This window comes from Lynx canadensis, chromosome E2, assembly GCF_007474595.2.
Source record: "Lynx canadensis isolate LIC74 chromosome E2, mLynCan4.pri.v2, whole genome shotgun sequence".
NCBI lineage: Eukaryota > Metazoa > Chordata > Mammalia > Carnivora > Felidae > Lynx > Lynx canadensis.
The window spans coordinates 55,288,319-55,305,491 of record NC_044317.1 but is presented as its reverse complement, the minus strand read 5'-3'; the positions used below and the strand labels follow the sequence as shown (position 1 = coordinate 55,305,491).

Sequence of the window (17,173 nt, the reverse complement as noted above, 5' to 3'; positions counted from 1 at the left end):
TGCAGCCCACATTCATTCATTACATTTGCTGTCTTATATGGGCATGGTTCATGGCACCCCAAAATAATTCCAATAGTGACATCAAAGATCACTAAACATAGATAACTAGGAGAAAAAAATGACAGAGGGAAAGTCTGAACTATTGTGACTATTACCAAAATGTGACACAGAGACACAAAGGGAGCAATAGTGTGAAAAACTGGTGCTGATAGACTTGCTCGAGGTAGGGTGCCACAAACCTTCCGTTTGCAAAAACCACAGATTCTGCAGCCATAAAGCAAAGTGCAACAAAATGAGGTGTGACCGTGGTAGCTTTCTGTTGTTGCTGTAACAAATTCCCATGAAATCAGCAGCTTCAAGCACCGCTCATTGATTTTCTCACAGGTCAGTAGGTGAGGAAGCCCAAATGTAGATGCTGGCTCTCCTGGGCTCTTACCTGGAGCCTGTGAAGAAGATTCACCTCCACACTGATTCACATTCTTGCCAGAGGTCCTTTCTGTGGACAATCACCTTGAGGCCCCCTCCACCCTGACAGCCAGTAACAGGCATATGAATCCCCTTCCTGTTTCAAATCTCTTCCTCTTGTTACATCTACAAGACCTCTTCTGATTTCAGGGGCATATGATAATTTGGTCCACCCAGACAATCCAGGATAATCTCCCTATTTTAAGTCAGATGATGAGTCTCTGAATTACATCTGCAAAATCCCTTTTACCATGTAAGGCAATTAAACGAAGGGATAACACCAGAAATGTGCTACTTCCTTAGGAGAAAAATAAAAATATTCTTAATTATAATTACATCCATAAGCCTGTTACCAGGGATTACTTTCAGATGGTTTCACACAAGAAAGAAACGTTACTTACACTTTTTCAATTCTGTTTTATGTTTTATTTCTTCTATATAGCATGCATTACATTTCAGATATATTCCACTAAAGAACAACTTCATCGAATCAGTTTTGGACAATGAATGTTCTTGAAGAGCTCAGTATCGGGAAGGGTCAGGCCTGCCACCCGCTGCCAACAATGAGTGCCTGGTACCAGTGAAGAGGCTCTCCTGCTGGATGCGCCCCAGACACACCCCACCTGAAATTCCCACAAAGGAGTGAAATAGGGATGAGTGCTGATTTCTCAACAGCCTACCTGTGGCCTTACAGTATGTTAAAAATTGTGTAGGGGCATCTCGTACAAGCACAAGTTTTGCTTCATGGGATCAAAGGAAAAACCATCAATGAGTAATGTGTGACTCCATGGAAATGAGAGTATTAACCAGTGGGGAAATGAATCAGTGACCCCCAAGGTGCCACAAACCATCCCCTGAATCTCCATACCGATCCCCTCTGTATCTCTATTGCCCTTGAGAACTTCATCCGATAATTCCTCTCGTCTTGTCCATAGTTAGGATCATACCCTATCACCCTCTACTTCCTTAATTTGCATTTTCCCTCCACCTCCACCAGACCCTTCTACCTCCATACCCCACCTCCAACCCTCACCCACTAAAATAGCTTCCTTCTGCCCCATGCCATTGCTGTGACTTCAGCCAAACACTCCTGACTTCCACTGCCCCTGCCTTCCTCTGGACCTGTATTTCCTCTCCTCCAGTGACCTCAGCCCAACTCCCTATCATTCTTACCCTTCCCTCAAAATCCCAGCCTTCAAATACTGAGTGTCATTACCTCCCTGTATTCCCCGATTCACAACCCTACATATGCTATTCTCCTTTGGGCCCCTTCGTGTACCCAAACACACTACTCCCCCCATTGATTTCATGACCCACAATGATCTTGTCTGCAGGAGCCCATTATCCCCGCTCTAAGGCTCCTGCTCCCCTTCAAGACTAACTATCTCGACACTAACTATCCCCAGGAAATTCATATCCCCAAATACATTGTAATAGAGTTTTCAGTTTCCTGTTTTTTGCTACCTTGGCCCAGTTTGGAGTCCCAGCCTGGAGGACAGTAGTCTCTCCTTCCTGAGCAACTGGTCAAGTCCACATAACCACCACCACTTTCATGGAGCTCTACTTCTGGCCACCATGAATCACCTCCAATCAGTCTGGGACCAACCACCAGCAAATGAGGAACAATCTTATGCCCCAGAACTTAAGGAATTCAATGTGCCAATGATCAGAGAGTCCAGAAACCCAACTAGCCCCACTCTCTTTACCATACATAAGCTGCCCCTCGACCTCCAGGGGAACACATGTGTGGCCTCCCTGTCTTCTGGAGTCAAGCTGCCTTTCATCTGAGTGTCATTGTGTTGTGTCCAAATATCAAAAGAATATTTCAGATTTGAAGGCAATGGGGCTGCTACATCTGCACCCCAGTGATCGCCAGAGTTGATTCCACTCATCTGGCTGGCTACGCGGGTGACCCGTTCCTCCCTTGCCACTGCATGTGCATCCCTCCCAAAGCTGTGTAATGGGTGGAGGAGGATGACCTTCCCTGATAAGGGAGGACCTCACTTTGGTCAAGAGGATGCAAGTAGCTGCACTCTTTGCTGGACCCTCAACACAAACCCTCAAGATCCATTAGTAACAGAACGTACGGGGCGTCAAGGTTCATAGATTCCAGATACATCCAAATGAGGTGCGGCATGGGCAGTCTGCATTTCTTATGAAATGAAATGAAATAAACCATTAATAAAGTAAATAAAATCAGTTAAATAAAACAGAATAAAAGAAAAGAATCTTCCATTCTTATAAATATATTCCCCTTCCTTTGCTACACTCCTTCACCTACTGTGGACAGGAACTCTGTGCCTCTTACCCAGTGATACTCCTCATTCACTTGTGTGCACTTTTCCTCCCAGTTATCTTTTGTTTTCATGAGATCTGTACACCCTTTCCTCACAGACTCCAATAGGTGCTACAAGCTAATCGTTTTGCACACCTTGTCCCATTGTACCATATGGCCCAGCGATGTCCTTAAAACATGCCATATATTTTATCCCTGTGCATATTTATCCCCTGATCTCCCACAACCACATTCCATGCTCTCTGCACCCCATTCTCCTGTACCCCCTTTCCCAGTGCTCTATTTCTAACACAGCTCACAGACCCCACACAGTGAAAGTTTCTCACCACACTCCACACCTCAAGTGGCAAAGCTCTGAGCACTGTTTAAATGTTGAAGACATTAAATGTTGCCATTGTGGGCTTGGTGACAGGGAGTCTCAAAGGCAACCAGGATCCTCTTGTTTTGCCTCACAGGTCTGGAGATATGCATGAAACTTTCCTCTACAAACATGTTACTGGAATACATATCCACCTGGTGACTTAGTAACTGTGGGCAAGTGAGGGGGACAGTGACATCTGTGTGGGTAGGTGCACTGTGTGTCAGAACGTAGACATGTGCATGAAATCAGTGCGTGTGTATGAGAAGGACTTATTTCAGTACATGTTTCAGCATGTTTCAGTCAGTGAGTGTGCATACGTGCATTTGTACATATGTCTGAGCCTCCACAGTGTGTGCATTTCTGTGGTTGATGAATGGGTTGTGAGCCATATGGCTGTTTTCCCTGATGTGGCAAGTAGGGTGTGAGTAAAGAAAAATTCGTCTCTTACCAAGGGAGGTCAATGGATCAAAAGGAAAATAAGCAATTTAGTACAAAATTATGAAAATATATGTATTGACTTTTGAGGACAGATTAGCTGTTTCTTTGAAACCATCCCACCTCACCCTGCTTCTTCCAGTGGTGGGCTTCTTCCCAGTTATACTGTTGCAGATGATCATGTACTTTCCATTAGGTAGATGCCCAGACAAACATGTGTGTTTTGTTGTGAGAGAGTCCTGGGCAGAATCCAGGAAGTGATTTGTGTAGAGAAGAATTAGCCTAACCTAAGGGAGTTCTGGCGTTTGCCCTCTGCTACTGGAGTTGATCTCTAATCGTTTGAATCTCATGCCTGATAGGGGTGTCTTTGTTTGCTTGAGGGTTTGACCGCCAGGCTATCTAACAATGAGGTTTAGGATGACCCTTTGGGCCCAAAGTACCATGTCAGTCTCTGGAAGGGCTAGAGGCTAAAGGTATCAGTTCACCTTGGGGACAGAATGGACAGTGAGGTCAGCCATGCAGAAGGTAAATGATAGAGTTGTAGTAATACTGCTGGGCATCAAGGCTTGTGAGAGCCACCCTCGCTGGCAATACCCCATGAGTGTTATCCCATATGGACCCCAGAAGGTAACACTCCATGACTCCAGACATTGGACAACAAGGGGATCCACACTGGGTACATTTCCTGGACTCTGCCCCATGTGTCTCTTCCCTGTCTAATGTTCACCTGTTCACTTTCCCTGTAATAAACCACAACAGTCAGTAGAACTGCTCTCAGTGAGTTCTATGAGTCCTTCTAGAGAAGTATGGAAACTGAGCACGGTTTTCAGAAGATCCAAACTTACTCTTGGTGTCAGCACTGAGTGTGGTCTTGTGTGCACAGCAGTCCCTTTAACTCCTCTGTTGAGATAAAACTCTCAGGGGGAAGGCAGGGTAGACGTACACAAAATGTTAGATTTCTCTGTTGCAAAATTTGAAGAATGATTTTGACTCTTATACTTTATGTTTCTTCTTTAATTAGAAATTAATTACATGAGGGGCGCCTGGGTGGCTCAGTCGGTTGAGCGTCCGACTTCGGCTCAGGTCATTATCTCGCGGTCTGTGGGTTCGAGCCCCGCGTCGGGCTCTGTGCTGACAGCTCAGAGCTTGGAGCCTGTTTCAGATTCTGTGTCTCCCTCTTTCTCTGACCCTCCCCTGTTCATGCTCTCTGTCTCAAAAATAAATAAATGTTAAAAAAAAAAAAAAGAAATTAATTACATGATCAGTGAGTGCCCTTAGGAAATTTCAGCATAAGGAAGTCTAGAGAACTCTGCTAAGCATTCACTATAGTTGAATGAAGAAAGTAGCTTTGGCTTCAATGACACTTCAGAGATGGATACAATCTGCCTGTGAAACCATCTGATCCTGGTGCTTTTACTTGTGGTGGACATTTCTTCAACATTTATTTCTATGGATTTTGTTTGTTTGTTTAGACTTGATATTGTTAAAGTATATTTTCCCAGAAATTTCTAGATCATTTCCAAATCCATTAGCATTTAGCTCTATTAATGTGTCCAATAATTTCTGAAGTAAATGAATGATATCAAGTTTTTGCTTTTACTCTTTTCTCATTAGAAAGCTTTTCAAGTTTTTGCTTTTACTCTTTTCTCATTAGAAAACTTTTCAATTACCTTGTCTGATATCACTTATCCTGAATACTTCAATAATGGTGCAACTTAGGGATTGAAAATTAAGAATGGCATATATTTGGTGTAGCGCTTCTCAAGGAAGCAGTGAATCCAATGAGATATACCTGCTTGGCTGCCAGTCCCCCATGAGTCAAACTTCAGTAATTCCTGCTCCTTTCCTAGGAGACCCTGCCTGCCATAGGGATCATCAAAAATGAAGAGGCTCTCTCAAACACTCCAGTGGTCTATTTGAAGATACTCAGAAGGAACTTTTAATTGGTCTTTATAATTGGCAACCGGGAAACAACTTATTCATGAGTGTCCTCAGCTGCATACGGCTGAACTGTCATTGTGTGTACAGGAGAAATGATAATTACACTTCCAGGGGAGGTGAGGTCACAGATTCACAGACCTTTATCTGAGTCTGGCTGCCTCCTGTCCACATGTCCTGGCTGTTGTGATTCACACAGAGCCAACAGTCCTGACAACAGGGAAGAGTCCAGTGAGTACTTCTACTTCAGTCTGAGAGGCACAGTTTACAAGGAAATGTAGTCTGAGTAAGTACCTGTGTGTCCAGAAGGATTCTCTTGTGGTAGAAATAGATCCAATGGCAAAGCTAGAGAAAGGGGAGGAAAACTTCCTCAGTTGTGAGCTGAGCAAGTGAAGACAGATTCCCGATGACTCTTAAAATAATGTAATGATATCCTCACTGAGGATGACTGTTGGTGAGGAATACCAGTGATAATAAAATGGGTTTTCTTAGCCACCGAAAGACTTTAGTTAAGAAACTGATGTTTTGCCCACATGTCCTTACATGAACCACAGCCGACATTCACTGTACTATGAGTGATGTGCTCATAATGCCTTTATGCAAATAATGAAGAGTCGGATGGAACTTTAAGAATAACTTCACATTGTGCAGAAACCATCTAAGTGACTTTATTTCTAGAATAAACCAAGCATGTGTAAAAAGTCTAGCTCTGGGTTTGTGATGCTGGTACTTCTATCTGCTCCTGCTTCGTCAAGTCTCTGGCACTCCCACAGAAGCAAACCAACAAACTGGTTGTTGATGTCAAAACCTTCAACGAACCTTTTGTTCACAGGAATGATTGTTGCTATAATTTAAGGGAAAATGTACTGAATGATACAATAGCTTCCATGGATTTGGCAATAGCAATCATCTTCTCATCACAGACGATAGTTGGAATCCTGGGAAACTGCTCTCTTCTTTTCCATTATCTCTTCCATTACCACACTGAAGGGAGGTTGAGACCCACAGATTTGATTCTCAAGCAACTGACTATAGCCAACTCCCTATCAATGCTCTCAAAAGGAGTCCCCCATACACTGAATGCTTTTGGGCTGGAATATTTCTTCCATAAATTGGGATGCAGACTTCTTTTGTATGTTCAGAGAGTGGGCAGGGGGGTGTCCATTAGCAGCATCTGCCTCTTGAGTGTCTTCCAGACCATCATGATCAGCCCCATGAACTCCTGGTGGAAGGATCTTAAAGTCAAAGCTCCAAAGTATGTTGGTTTCTCCATTACCCTCTGCTGGATCACACACATCATGGTAAATTTTATCATTCCTGTTTATGGGTTGTATGTGTCTGAGAAACAGAGCAGCAAAAACATAACAAAGAAAAGGGATTATGGATACTGTTCTATTTCTGATCCTGAGACAATCACAGGGCCACTTTTTGTAGTACTGATAATATTCCCTGAAGTTTCACTTTCTGGGCTGATGATCTGGGCCAGTGGCTCCATGGTCTTCATCCTGAACAAACACAAGCAGCGCATCCAACACATTCACAGCACTGTTTCCCCCAGATCCTCTGCTGAGTCCAGAGCCATCCAGAGCACCCTTGTCCTGGTGAGCACCTTTGTGTCTTTCTACTTCCTCTCCTCCATCTTTCATGTTGGTATTGCTCTTATTTATAATCCCACTCGGTGGTTAGTAAACACCTCTGCCCTAACTTCTATGTGTTTTCCAACTTTCAGTCCCTTTCTGATCATGACACGAGACTCCACAGTACCCAGGCTCTGCTTTCCTCACATAAGAAACACAAAATCTCCTAACCTTACCAAAAAATGTAAAGTGTGTGTTTTTGCACAGAATTCAGTTTTTTATTTTCCTAAGACTTGAAAAGTCAATATAGCATTGCTCTAAAAATCATTTTCTAGTTTCTCCATTTGCTTTTGAGAGAGAGAGAGAGCGCCAGTACAAGTGAGGGAGGGGCAAGGAGAGAGGGAGAGAGAGAATCCCAAGCCAGAAGCAGGCTCTGCACTGTCAGCACAGAGCCTGATCCAGGGCTCAAACTCACAAACCATGAGATCATGACTTGAGGTGAAATCAAGATGCTCAACACACTGAGTCACCCAGGCACCCCAAAAAGTCAATACAGCATCTTATAGCATAGCTGCATGTGTTTCTATGGTGGACCCTATGTAGGAACACGTTAACATTATTTGTTCTTCCCATCAATGAGTGTAGAATGTCTTTCCTTTTCTTTGTGCCATCTTCTATTTCTTTCATCAATGTTTTACAGTTTTCAGAGTGAAAGACTTTTGCCTCTGGTTAGGTTTATTTGTAGGTGTCTTATTAGTTTGGGTACAATTGTAAATGGGAATGTTTTCATTTTTAAAGTTTGTATTTAATGGGACACATGGGTGGCTCAATCAGTGAAGCCTCTGACTCTTGATTTTGGCTCGGGTCATGATCTCGTGGTTCATTTGATCGAACCCCACATCAGGCTTTGTGCTGTCACCAGGAAAACTGCTTGGGATTCTCTCTCTCATGCTCTCCCTCTCTGCCCCTTCCCCACTTGTGTTTGGTCACATGTGTACGCTTGCTCTCTCTCTCTCTCAAAATAAATAAATGAAACTTTAAAGTTTGTATTTAACTTCCAGTTAGTTAACATACAGTGCAATATTAGTTTCAGGTGTACAATATACTGATTCAACACTTCCATACAACACCCGGTACTGATCACAAAATTGCATACCTTGCTCCCCATCACCTATTTAACCCATCCCCCTCCCACTTCCCCCTGGTAACCATCAGTTTTTCTCAATAATTAAGAGTCTGTTTCTTGGTGTACTCCTCTCTCTCTTTTTCCCCCTTTTGCTCACTTATTTTGTTTCTTCAATTCCACATACAAGAGGCAGTTGGGTGGCTCAGCTGACTGAGCCTCAGGCTCTTGGTATTGACTCAGGACATGATCTCACAGTTCGTGAATTCAAGGCCCATGTCAGGTTCTGTGCTGATAGAGCTGCTAGAATACTCTCTCTCTCTGACCCTTCCCTACTTACACACTCTGTCCCTCTCTCAAAATAAATTAATAAACTTTAAAAAAACTATTAAAATTCCACATCAAAGTGAAATAATATGGTATTTGTCTTTCTCTAAATACCTTATTTCATTTAGAAATACTCTCTAGAGGCATCCATGTTGCGGCAAATGGCAAGATTTCATTCTTTTTTATGGCTAAATAATATACATACCTTTTTTATGCAGGCATCCGATGATGGACATTTTGGCTGTTTCCATAATTTAGTAATTGTTGACAATGCTGTTATAAACATTGAGGTGCATGGAATCCTTTGAATTAATATTTATATATTTTTTTTGTTGTTGTTCTTTGAGTAAACACCTAGTGGTGCAATTGCAGGGTCATAGCTAGACACGAGGGAAATTGTTTGCTTAAGTTCTCTTTCCACTGTTTCATTATTCATCTATATAAAAAGGCAACAGATTTCTACACATTGATTTTTGTAACCTGCAACATTACCAAATTCATTTATCACTTCTAGTAATTTTTTGGTGGAGTCTACCATATGATACACACATATACACACAGAGAATGGAATATAAATAGCCTTCTATAACAACGAAATTATGGTAGAGGCTACAACCTGGATGAGCCTGAAAGACATGCTATATCCAGTAAGTCAGACACAAAAGGATAAATAAGGTATGATTCCACTTAAACAAAGTACCTAGAGATACCAAATTTATAAACACACAGTAAAATCATGCTTGTTGGCAACTGGGGGAAGGAAGATGGGAAATTATTGCTTAAAGGATATGGAGTTTTAGATTGAGATGATTTTAAAATGCTGGAAATGGATACTGATGATGATGGCACAATACAGGAATACCACTGAAGTATACAATTAAATATGGTAAAAGTGTTACATATATTTTATGTTATGTATATTTTACCATAATAAAAAAGGCACAAAACCACAATGAGATACCCCATTATACCTACTACAATGAGTATTATTTAAAAAAACAACTTGGGGGGCGCCTGGGTGGCGCAGTCGGTTAAGCGTCCGACTTCAGCCAGGTCACGATCTCGCGGTCCGGGAGTTCGAGACCCGCATCGGGCTCTGGGCTGATGGCTCAGAGCCTGGAGCCTGTTTCCAATTCTGTGTCTCCCTCTCTCTCTGCCCCTCCCCCGTTCATGCTCTGTCTCTCTCTGTCCCAAAAATAAATAAACGTTGAAAAAAAAAATTAAAAAAAAAAAACTTGGGGCGCCTGGGTGGCTCAGTCGGTTAAGCGTCTAACTTCGGCTCAGGTCATGATCTCGCAGTCCATGAGTTCGAGCCCCACGTCGGGCTCTGTGCTGACCGCTCAGAGCCTGGAGCCTGTTTCGGATTCTGTGTCTCCCTCTCTCTCTGACCCTCCCCCATTCATGCTCTGTCTCTCTCTGTCTCAAAAATAAATAAACGTTAAAAAAAAATTCTTTAAAAAAACAACTTAAAGATAGCACATGTTGGTGAGGATGTAGAGAAAATGGAACCCTCATATGTTACCAGAAGGATGGAAAATGGTGCAGTCACTATGGAAAATGCAGTGGCAGTTACTCTGTAAGTTAAACAAGGACTTACCAGGTGACCCAGAAATTCCACTTCTATGTATGTAAGTCTAAAGAAATGAAGGGGTCAAGGGGGTCAAAGGTACAAACTTCCAGGTATAAAATAAATAAGACATTGAAATGTAATGTATCACATGGTGACTATGGTTAACAACACCATATGGCTTATTTTAAAGTGGTTAAGGAGCACCTGGGTGGCTCACTCTGTGGAGCACCCCACTTTGGCTCAGGTCATGATCTTACAGTTCTTGGGTTCAAGCCCAGCATCAGGCTCTCTGCTATCACCAACGAGCCCACTTCAGATCCTCTGTCCCCTCTCTCTCCTCCCTCCCCCACTAACCCTCTCTCTCTCTCTAAAATAAATAAAACATTAAGAAAAATATTAAAGTGGCTAAGAGACTAGATCTTAGAAGTTCTCATCACACACACACACTCACACACACTCACATACACACACACACACACACACAAATAAAATCTGAAACTATTATAATGGTATATGTCAATTATTATTCAGTATAAAAGAGAATTGAAATAAAAGTTCCAAAAGAGATATACAAACATGTTCACAGCTGCACTATTCAGAAAAGCCAAAGGAGGAAACAAAATGTGTAAACATACAACGAGAATATTGTTCAGCCATTAGAAGGACTGAAATACTGACATATAGTACAACATGCATCAACCCTGAAAACACTATGCTAAGGGAAAGACACCAGAAGCTAAAGGCCACATGTTACGTGATTCCATTTATAGGAAATATGCAAAAGAGTCAAATTCAAACAGATGGACAACACATCAGTAGTTCCCACAATGTGGGAGGTCGGAATGTGCGTGAATGGCTAATGGGTGGCGGCTGTCCTCTTGCAGAGATCAAAATGTCAGGGACGGAGGAGCTTGGGAACTCATGACAGCGTAGGAGGAGATCACCACATCCCACATTTACAACTAGACAACATGCACATCCAGGTCAATATATCAGAGAGCGATCCGAAGACTGGCAGAGCAATCTCCACAAGTAAATATAAAGAAGGTACATTTGAAAGCCTAGGAAGGTCACAAAGGCAGAAGGAGGCTGCCGACAGAACAGAGTGAGCTCCGCTCACAGGGAGGACAGAGAAACAGGCCCTCACACTGGCGTGTTCACATCGGTCAGACTAATCCCCGTAACGTTTGGCTTTAAAAACCAGAGGGGCTGAATTCTGGGAGTTTGTAAAACCCAGTGGGACTTGAAGGCTGCAGCTTACACAGTCAGCTCACTCAGCCCTGGGTGAGCTGGGGGGTGAGTAATGGCTGAGTCCCAGCCATTAAACAGATAGCAGCCTGCACAGAGAGGCACACGAACATGGCAGTTTACCCATTGCCAGGGGAAAAGGCAGGCAGATCTGTTCATAGAGATTTCAGAGCAGGTCGGGGGACTTCTTTAAACATGAGGTAGCTGGCAGCTGTCATTTTCCTCTCCCACCCACCAGTTAAACACAGAGCCACCCGCAGGAAGCAGGGCTGCACAGACACTTGTAACCTCAGCCAAGGGCTCAGGGCAAATTTTGTTAAAGTTGCCCACAGACCCACACAGAGGCAGCACCCAGTCACACACCCTCAGTCACTGTCCCACACTGGAACCACCCCCCTGTGCCCGACAGTGCTGGTACACAGCCTCCAGCCGTCACGGTGCTCAGTGGGACCTGACATAGGACTGGAGGCCCAGGGCAAATTTGCTACCACCGGTGCCTGGCTCCCAAATTCCCTGGCAGGCACTTCCCCTCACAACTGGCCTCCAGGGCCCCACTAACACCACAGAGAGCAAGTACAGTCCACAACAGGCAGAGAGTCAGTGCCCACAACCACACGGAAAGGAAAAGTGAACCAGACACAACAGCAGGGGGTCAGCAATACGCATAAGATACTCTCCCAAAGTGCCAGGTTCTGGTTAGGAGAGGACACTGCACCATGGGCAAACTCCAGAATCTCTTCTTCATACGTCACTACTTTCAAGAGCAGAAGACACAGTTGACTTTCCTAACACACAGAAACAGACACAGAGAGGCAGTAAAATGATGAGACAGAGATAACTATCGCAAACAATATAACAGGACAGGCCACCGCCAGAGATCTAAGCAAAACAGATACAAGTAACATACCTGATAGAGAATTGAAATCAATGGTCATAAGAATACTCACCAGACTTGAGAAAGACCGGAAGACACGAGTGAGACCCTTAATACGTATTGAAAGAACAACACAGCAGGGACAAAGGGCTCAATAAACACATGAGGGGGGCACCTGGGTGGCTCAGTCGGTTGAGCATCTGACTTCGGCTCAGGTCATGATCTCATCAGTTGATGAGTTCGAGCCCCGCATCAGGCTCTGTGCTGACAGCTCAGAGCCTGGAGCCTGCTTCAGATTCTATGTTTCCCTCTCTCTCTGACCCTCCCCTGTTCATGCTCTGTCTCTCTCTGTCTCAAAAATAAATAAACATTAAAAAAATGTTTTTTAAATAAAAATAAACACATGAGAAACACATCTGGTGGAAGGAATAGCAGGATTGAAGACGTAGTGACCTAGTGACCTAGAATTAGTGACCTAGAAGACAGAGTAATGAAAAGTAAAGCTGAACAAAAGAGACAAAAAGATTTATACAAAACAAGAGCAGACTTAGGAACTCAGTGACTCCTTCAAACATAATAATATTTGTATTACAGGACTCCCAGAAGACAGAAAAGGGAGCAGAAAATTTATTTGAAGAAATAATTACTGAACATTTCCCTAATCTGAGGAAGGAGAGAGACATCCAGGTCCAGGACGCACAGGGAACTCTCATCAAAATGAATGAAATCAGGGGGAAGTGGGTGGCTCAGTTGGTTAAGCGTCTGACTCTTGACCTTGGTGCAGTTCATGATATCACAGTTCATGGGGTCGAGCCCCACATCGAGCTTCTTGCTGAGGGCATGGAGCCTTCTTGGGATTCTGTTTCTCCCTTTCTCTGCACCTCACTTGCTCTCTCTTGGTCGCTCTCTCAATATAAATGAAGAAACTTTTCAAAAAGTCAATAAAAGCAGATCCACCCCAAGACCTGTTGTAATTAAATTTGCAAAATATACTGATAAAGAAAGAAATCTTATCTAAAGGGCCACAAGACAAAAGAAGTCATTAACTTATGAGAGGTAACCCATAAGGCAGCAGGAGATTTTTCAACAGAAACTTGGCAACCCAGAAGGGAGTGGCCTGAGGCATTTAAAGTGCTGATTTGCAAAGTCCACAGCCAAAAATATTCTATTAAAAAGGCTATCATTCAGAATAAAAGGAGAGACAGAGTTTCCCAGACAAACACAAACTAAAGGAATTTGTGATCATTAAACCAGTATCCTGCAAAAAATATAAAAGGGGAACACTGAGAGCAATGGAGAGATCCTAAGTGACAGTATAAACGTAGGGAGCACACAAGCAGTAAAAATGAATATTTCTGTAAAAAGTCAATCAAAAAACTCACAAACAAATTGATATAAATATAATAACATATGCCTAAAATCTGGGGAGGACATAAGAAAAGGAGCAGGGGCATCTGGGGCTTGACAATAGTCTATTTATTGAACAAAATTCCGAGTACACAACTGTGATCGCTTTGTGAACTTTCCTTGAGCTACATACTTATTACCAGTGATTGTGCCTTTATATTTTTTAAAAGATTTTTTTGTAATTTTTTAGAGAAACAGAGAAAGAGAGAGACAGACAGACAGACAGATAGATGGAACTCACAAGCCAGGGAGAGGGCCAGAGGCAGAGAGAGAGAGAGAGAGAGAGAGAGACAGAGAATCCCAAGAAGGATCCCCATTCAGTGTGGAGCTCAATGGGGGACTTGATCCCATAACCCTGGGATCAGGACCTGAGCCAAAATCAAGAGTCGGAAACTCTACCAACTGAGCCACCCAGACACCCCAGGCACCCCAGGCCTTTGTATTTTTCAAATGAATCTCACCATTCAAAAAAGACGGGATATGCTAAATAGAACAGTGTTGTTCTTCCACTGGAAAGGCAGTGTTGCACACTACATAATGCAATGACATTGTGCTTAGCTTTTAAATGTATGCTATGGGGCGCCTGGGTGGCGCAGTCGGTTAAGCGTCCGACTTCAGCCAGGTCATGATCTCGCGGTCCGGGAGTTCGAGCCCCGCGTCAGGCTCTGGGCTGATGGCTCGGAGCCTGGAGCCTGCTTCAGATTCTGTGTCTCCCTCTCTCTCTGCCCCTCCCCCGTTCATGCTCTGTTTCTCTCTGTCTCAAAAATAAATAAACGTTAAAAAAAAAAAAAAGAATCAGCTAAAATGTAATTCTATGCTGTCCACTACCCTTTCCAGTCCAACCTGTACATTTCTCCCTGAAAATGTTTCCACAAGCTCACCTCCCATGCTCCCAAACATCATACTTCACATGACTGACTCCCGCCCCTCTGGTATGACATGTACACAATTATACCTGGCTCCCCAAAGCTTTACTTGCTGACTTTATTTTCCCTCCAGCACTATTCTCTGCAGTGTCACTGATGACCTGGTCCATTTTCATGCTCTTTCTGGTTTTATTTTTAAGATTAAATTTTTTTTTAAGTAACTCTACAAACAACATGGGGCTCAAACTTACAACCCTGAGATCAAGAGTCACACACTCCACTGACTGAGCCAGCCAGGCACCCATTCATGCTCCTGTCCTTATAATTCCATGCCTACTTCACTTCTGGGAAATTTACTGTGACAAATTTAATGGACACGCTCAAAGCCTTCTCAATGATATCCGGATTGTTTCAGGACCCAGATATTACACTGCATAATTTCTGAACTCTTTCACTGCAAGCGTTTAGCACAACTTCAATCACATGAATACTTAAAGATAACTATGTTTCATTACAAATACTATTGCAACTTATTGCTTAATTGAAGAAGATGCTCAATATGTAATGTTTACCATTCTCGGGTTAGCCTCTCATCATTGTACTGGGGACTCTGAGAGTGAGGAATGAACTACCAGATGAGTATCACCGAAACACTTACAATTTACATCTTACTCATAGAATGAGGAGACTTTATATTCTTTGTCCAGGAGAAGCAAACTGTGGATACCCTGGGGTCACGACTCATGAGCAGAAAGGGGCTGATAGATGGGAAACAGAGTGAATCCTGAAGCAGTGATCCAGAGAACCCAGCTGGGATTTTCAAAAAGACCCAAAATAATATTAAAGATAGAAGAAAGGGTGTTTAAGCAGACAAAGGGGCTCATCAGGAGAAAAATGGTTTTGGTGCCTGTGGACACAGGGGATGACGTGGCAGAGACATTGGTCTGATGAATCTGTTGGACCTCCTGCTTGTGCCATGATGAAAACCATGCAGCCGCTGGCCCAGAGCACAAGCCCCAAATATAACACATCGGGGAATGATAACAACGCTGCATACAATGAGTCCCCAGCTTTGTCAAACAAACAGCTGAACAGTATCCAAACATTTTCCTGTTTGTGATGTTTTTGTTGCTCAAAGTATGGGATACTACTCAAAAATATGGGATACAGCGTGTTTACCAGTATTTGCAAGACTCAGCACAGGACAAGTGAAGGGACAAGGCACTTGAGAGCTTTCCCTTAAGGGCTGCCCATCTGGAGTTCCAGGCGCTGATCGTGATGGCCTGAAAGACACTTGAGAGGCAGGTCCCACCAATGGACACACCCCTGGCTACGCCCTGAACATAAGGGGAAAATTTACATCCAAAATCACTGAACATGTTATACCACCCAAAAGATGACACTGTATGGTGTATTCCAAGAGAGAACAGGACCAAAATGTTGGCTACAATCAGCTTCTTGAAAACCAAATCTGTGGGCCTTGGCCTACACCCAGTGAAAGAAAGGAGGTCACAGTGGTAAAGAAGAGAGAAGTTCCCCAGGATTCCAAGCACAGTCTGCACTAAGAAGATCACTCCTACTGCCAGATCCCTGGTGGCCATGCTGTGTGTCCTCAGTGACTGATATTGTCTTCTGGGCTAGAGGATCCTGTGTGGGAATAAGAGGCAGGGGCCACATGAATCATGTCAGCTGAAATCCAATATTCTCCACTCACCAACACTTCCTACTTTCAAATAATTACTTAAAGTTCTTCAGTCATTTGAGGTCTTCCAAGAGATGTATGAACAACCATTACAGAACACATAGTATGTGTGAATCACTGTTATAATGACCACCCAGATGGTCGCTTCTGATTTCTCACAAATACATGAGGCAGGCATCACTGCAATCCTTAGGAAGATGAGGACCACAAGAGCAGAGACGTTAAGTGCTCTCTCTGAATTTATTCACAATTGAGAGGCAGAGTAGGAATTGGAACCTGGGGGGCCGGTAACAGTTAGTGTATTTAATCCATAATATACAAAAATACTACTTAGCTGGGTTCTTCAAATAAACCAGATCTAAATTAGTTTTATGTCTGCACATGGTCATTTCAATTTATAATGGTGTTATTTTATTTTAAATTTTTGACAAGTTTCCACTTATTTATGAAGTATTTTTCAATAGGTAAGCATTAACTGTAAATCCCATCCTAGAAATCTCAGTAAACTGTAGATGCACAGACTGTAGAACTACAAGGCTGCAGGTTCCTGCTCCGTGACAACCTGGAATTAATGAATGTGAGAGGGCTCGATATTGGAAACGCAACAGAAAGAATCATTTGCTTTCATTCCAAAAACAAAAGTGCAATACCACAAGACATAGGGGCTCTGTAAGTACTGTCTGATTAAATTGTGTGCATTAGAAACAAAATTAGTACTGTCTTCAATGTATACACACACACGCACGCACAATTAATGCCTGAGTTAAATAAAATTAGTAGCAATATAGCAAGCTTTGTGAAAGATACTGAAATACAAGACACATGGAAAAAGATGTTAAGGCAAGAACTTTGTATATTGTATAAGTGAAATAATCTGGAATCTGGATTGGTATTATATTATGTTGGTACTATAATAATATTTAAAATTCATTTTTTATTTTAGAGAGAGAAAGAGAGCATATGTGTGGGAAAGAGGGCAAAGGG

General features: G+C 42.9%; 1 protein-coding gene and 1 pseudogene across 1 annotated transcript; one reads left to right on the top strand and one right to left on the bottom strand.

Moving 5' to 3' along the window:
• Positions 1-4,073: 4,073 nt before the first annotated feature.
• On the top strand, positions 4,074-7,369 carry LOC115502176 (vomeronasal type-1 receptor 4-like). Its single transcript, XM_030297364.1, has 2 exons — positions 4,074-4,184; positions 6,269-7,369. Exons 1-2 carry the CDS (start codon positions 4,074-4,076, stop codon positions 7,367-7,369), a joined length of 1,212 nt encoding a protein of 403 aa, XP_030153224.1.
• Positions 7,370-15,148: 7,779 nt separating this feature from the next.
• On the bottom strand, positions 15,149-16,171 carry LOC115503258 (annotated as a pseudogene).
• Positions 16,172-17,173: the final 1,002 nt, after the last annotated feature.

Bases quoted from the DNA above. Each gene is read 5' to 3' on its own strand.
- LOC115502176 (XM_030297364.1), top strand. From the start codon at position 4,074: ATGCAGAAGGTAAATGATAGAGTTGTAGTAATACTGCTGGGCATCAAG. The intron at 4,185-6,268 runs GTAACACTCCAT...GCACTCCCACAG, and splicing joins TCCCATATGGACCCCAGAAG to AAGCAAACCAACAAACTGGT.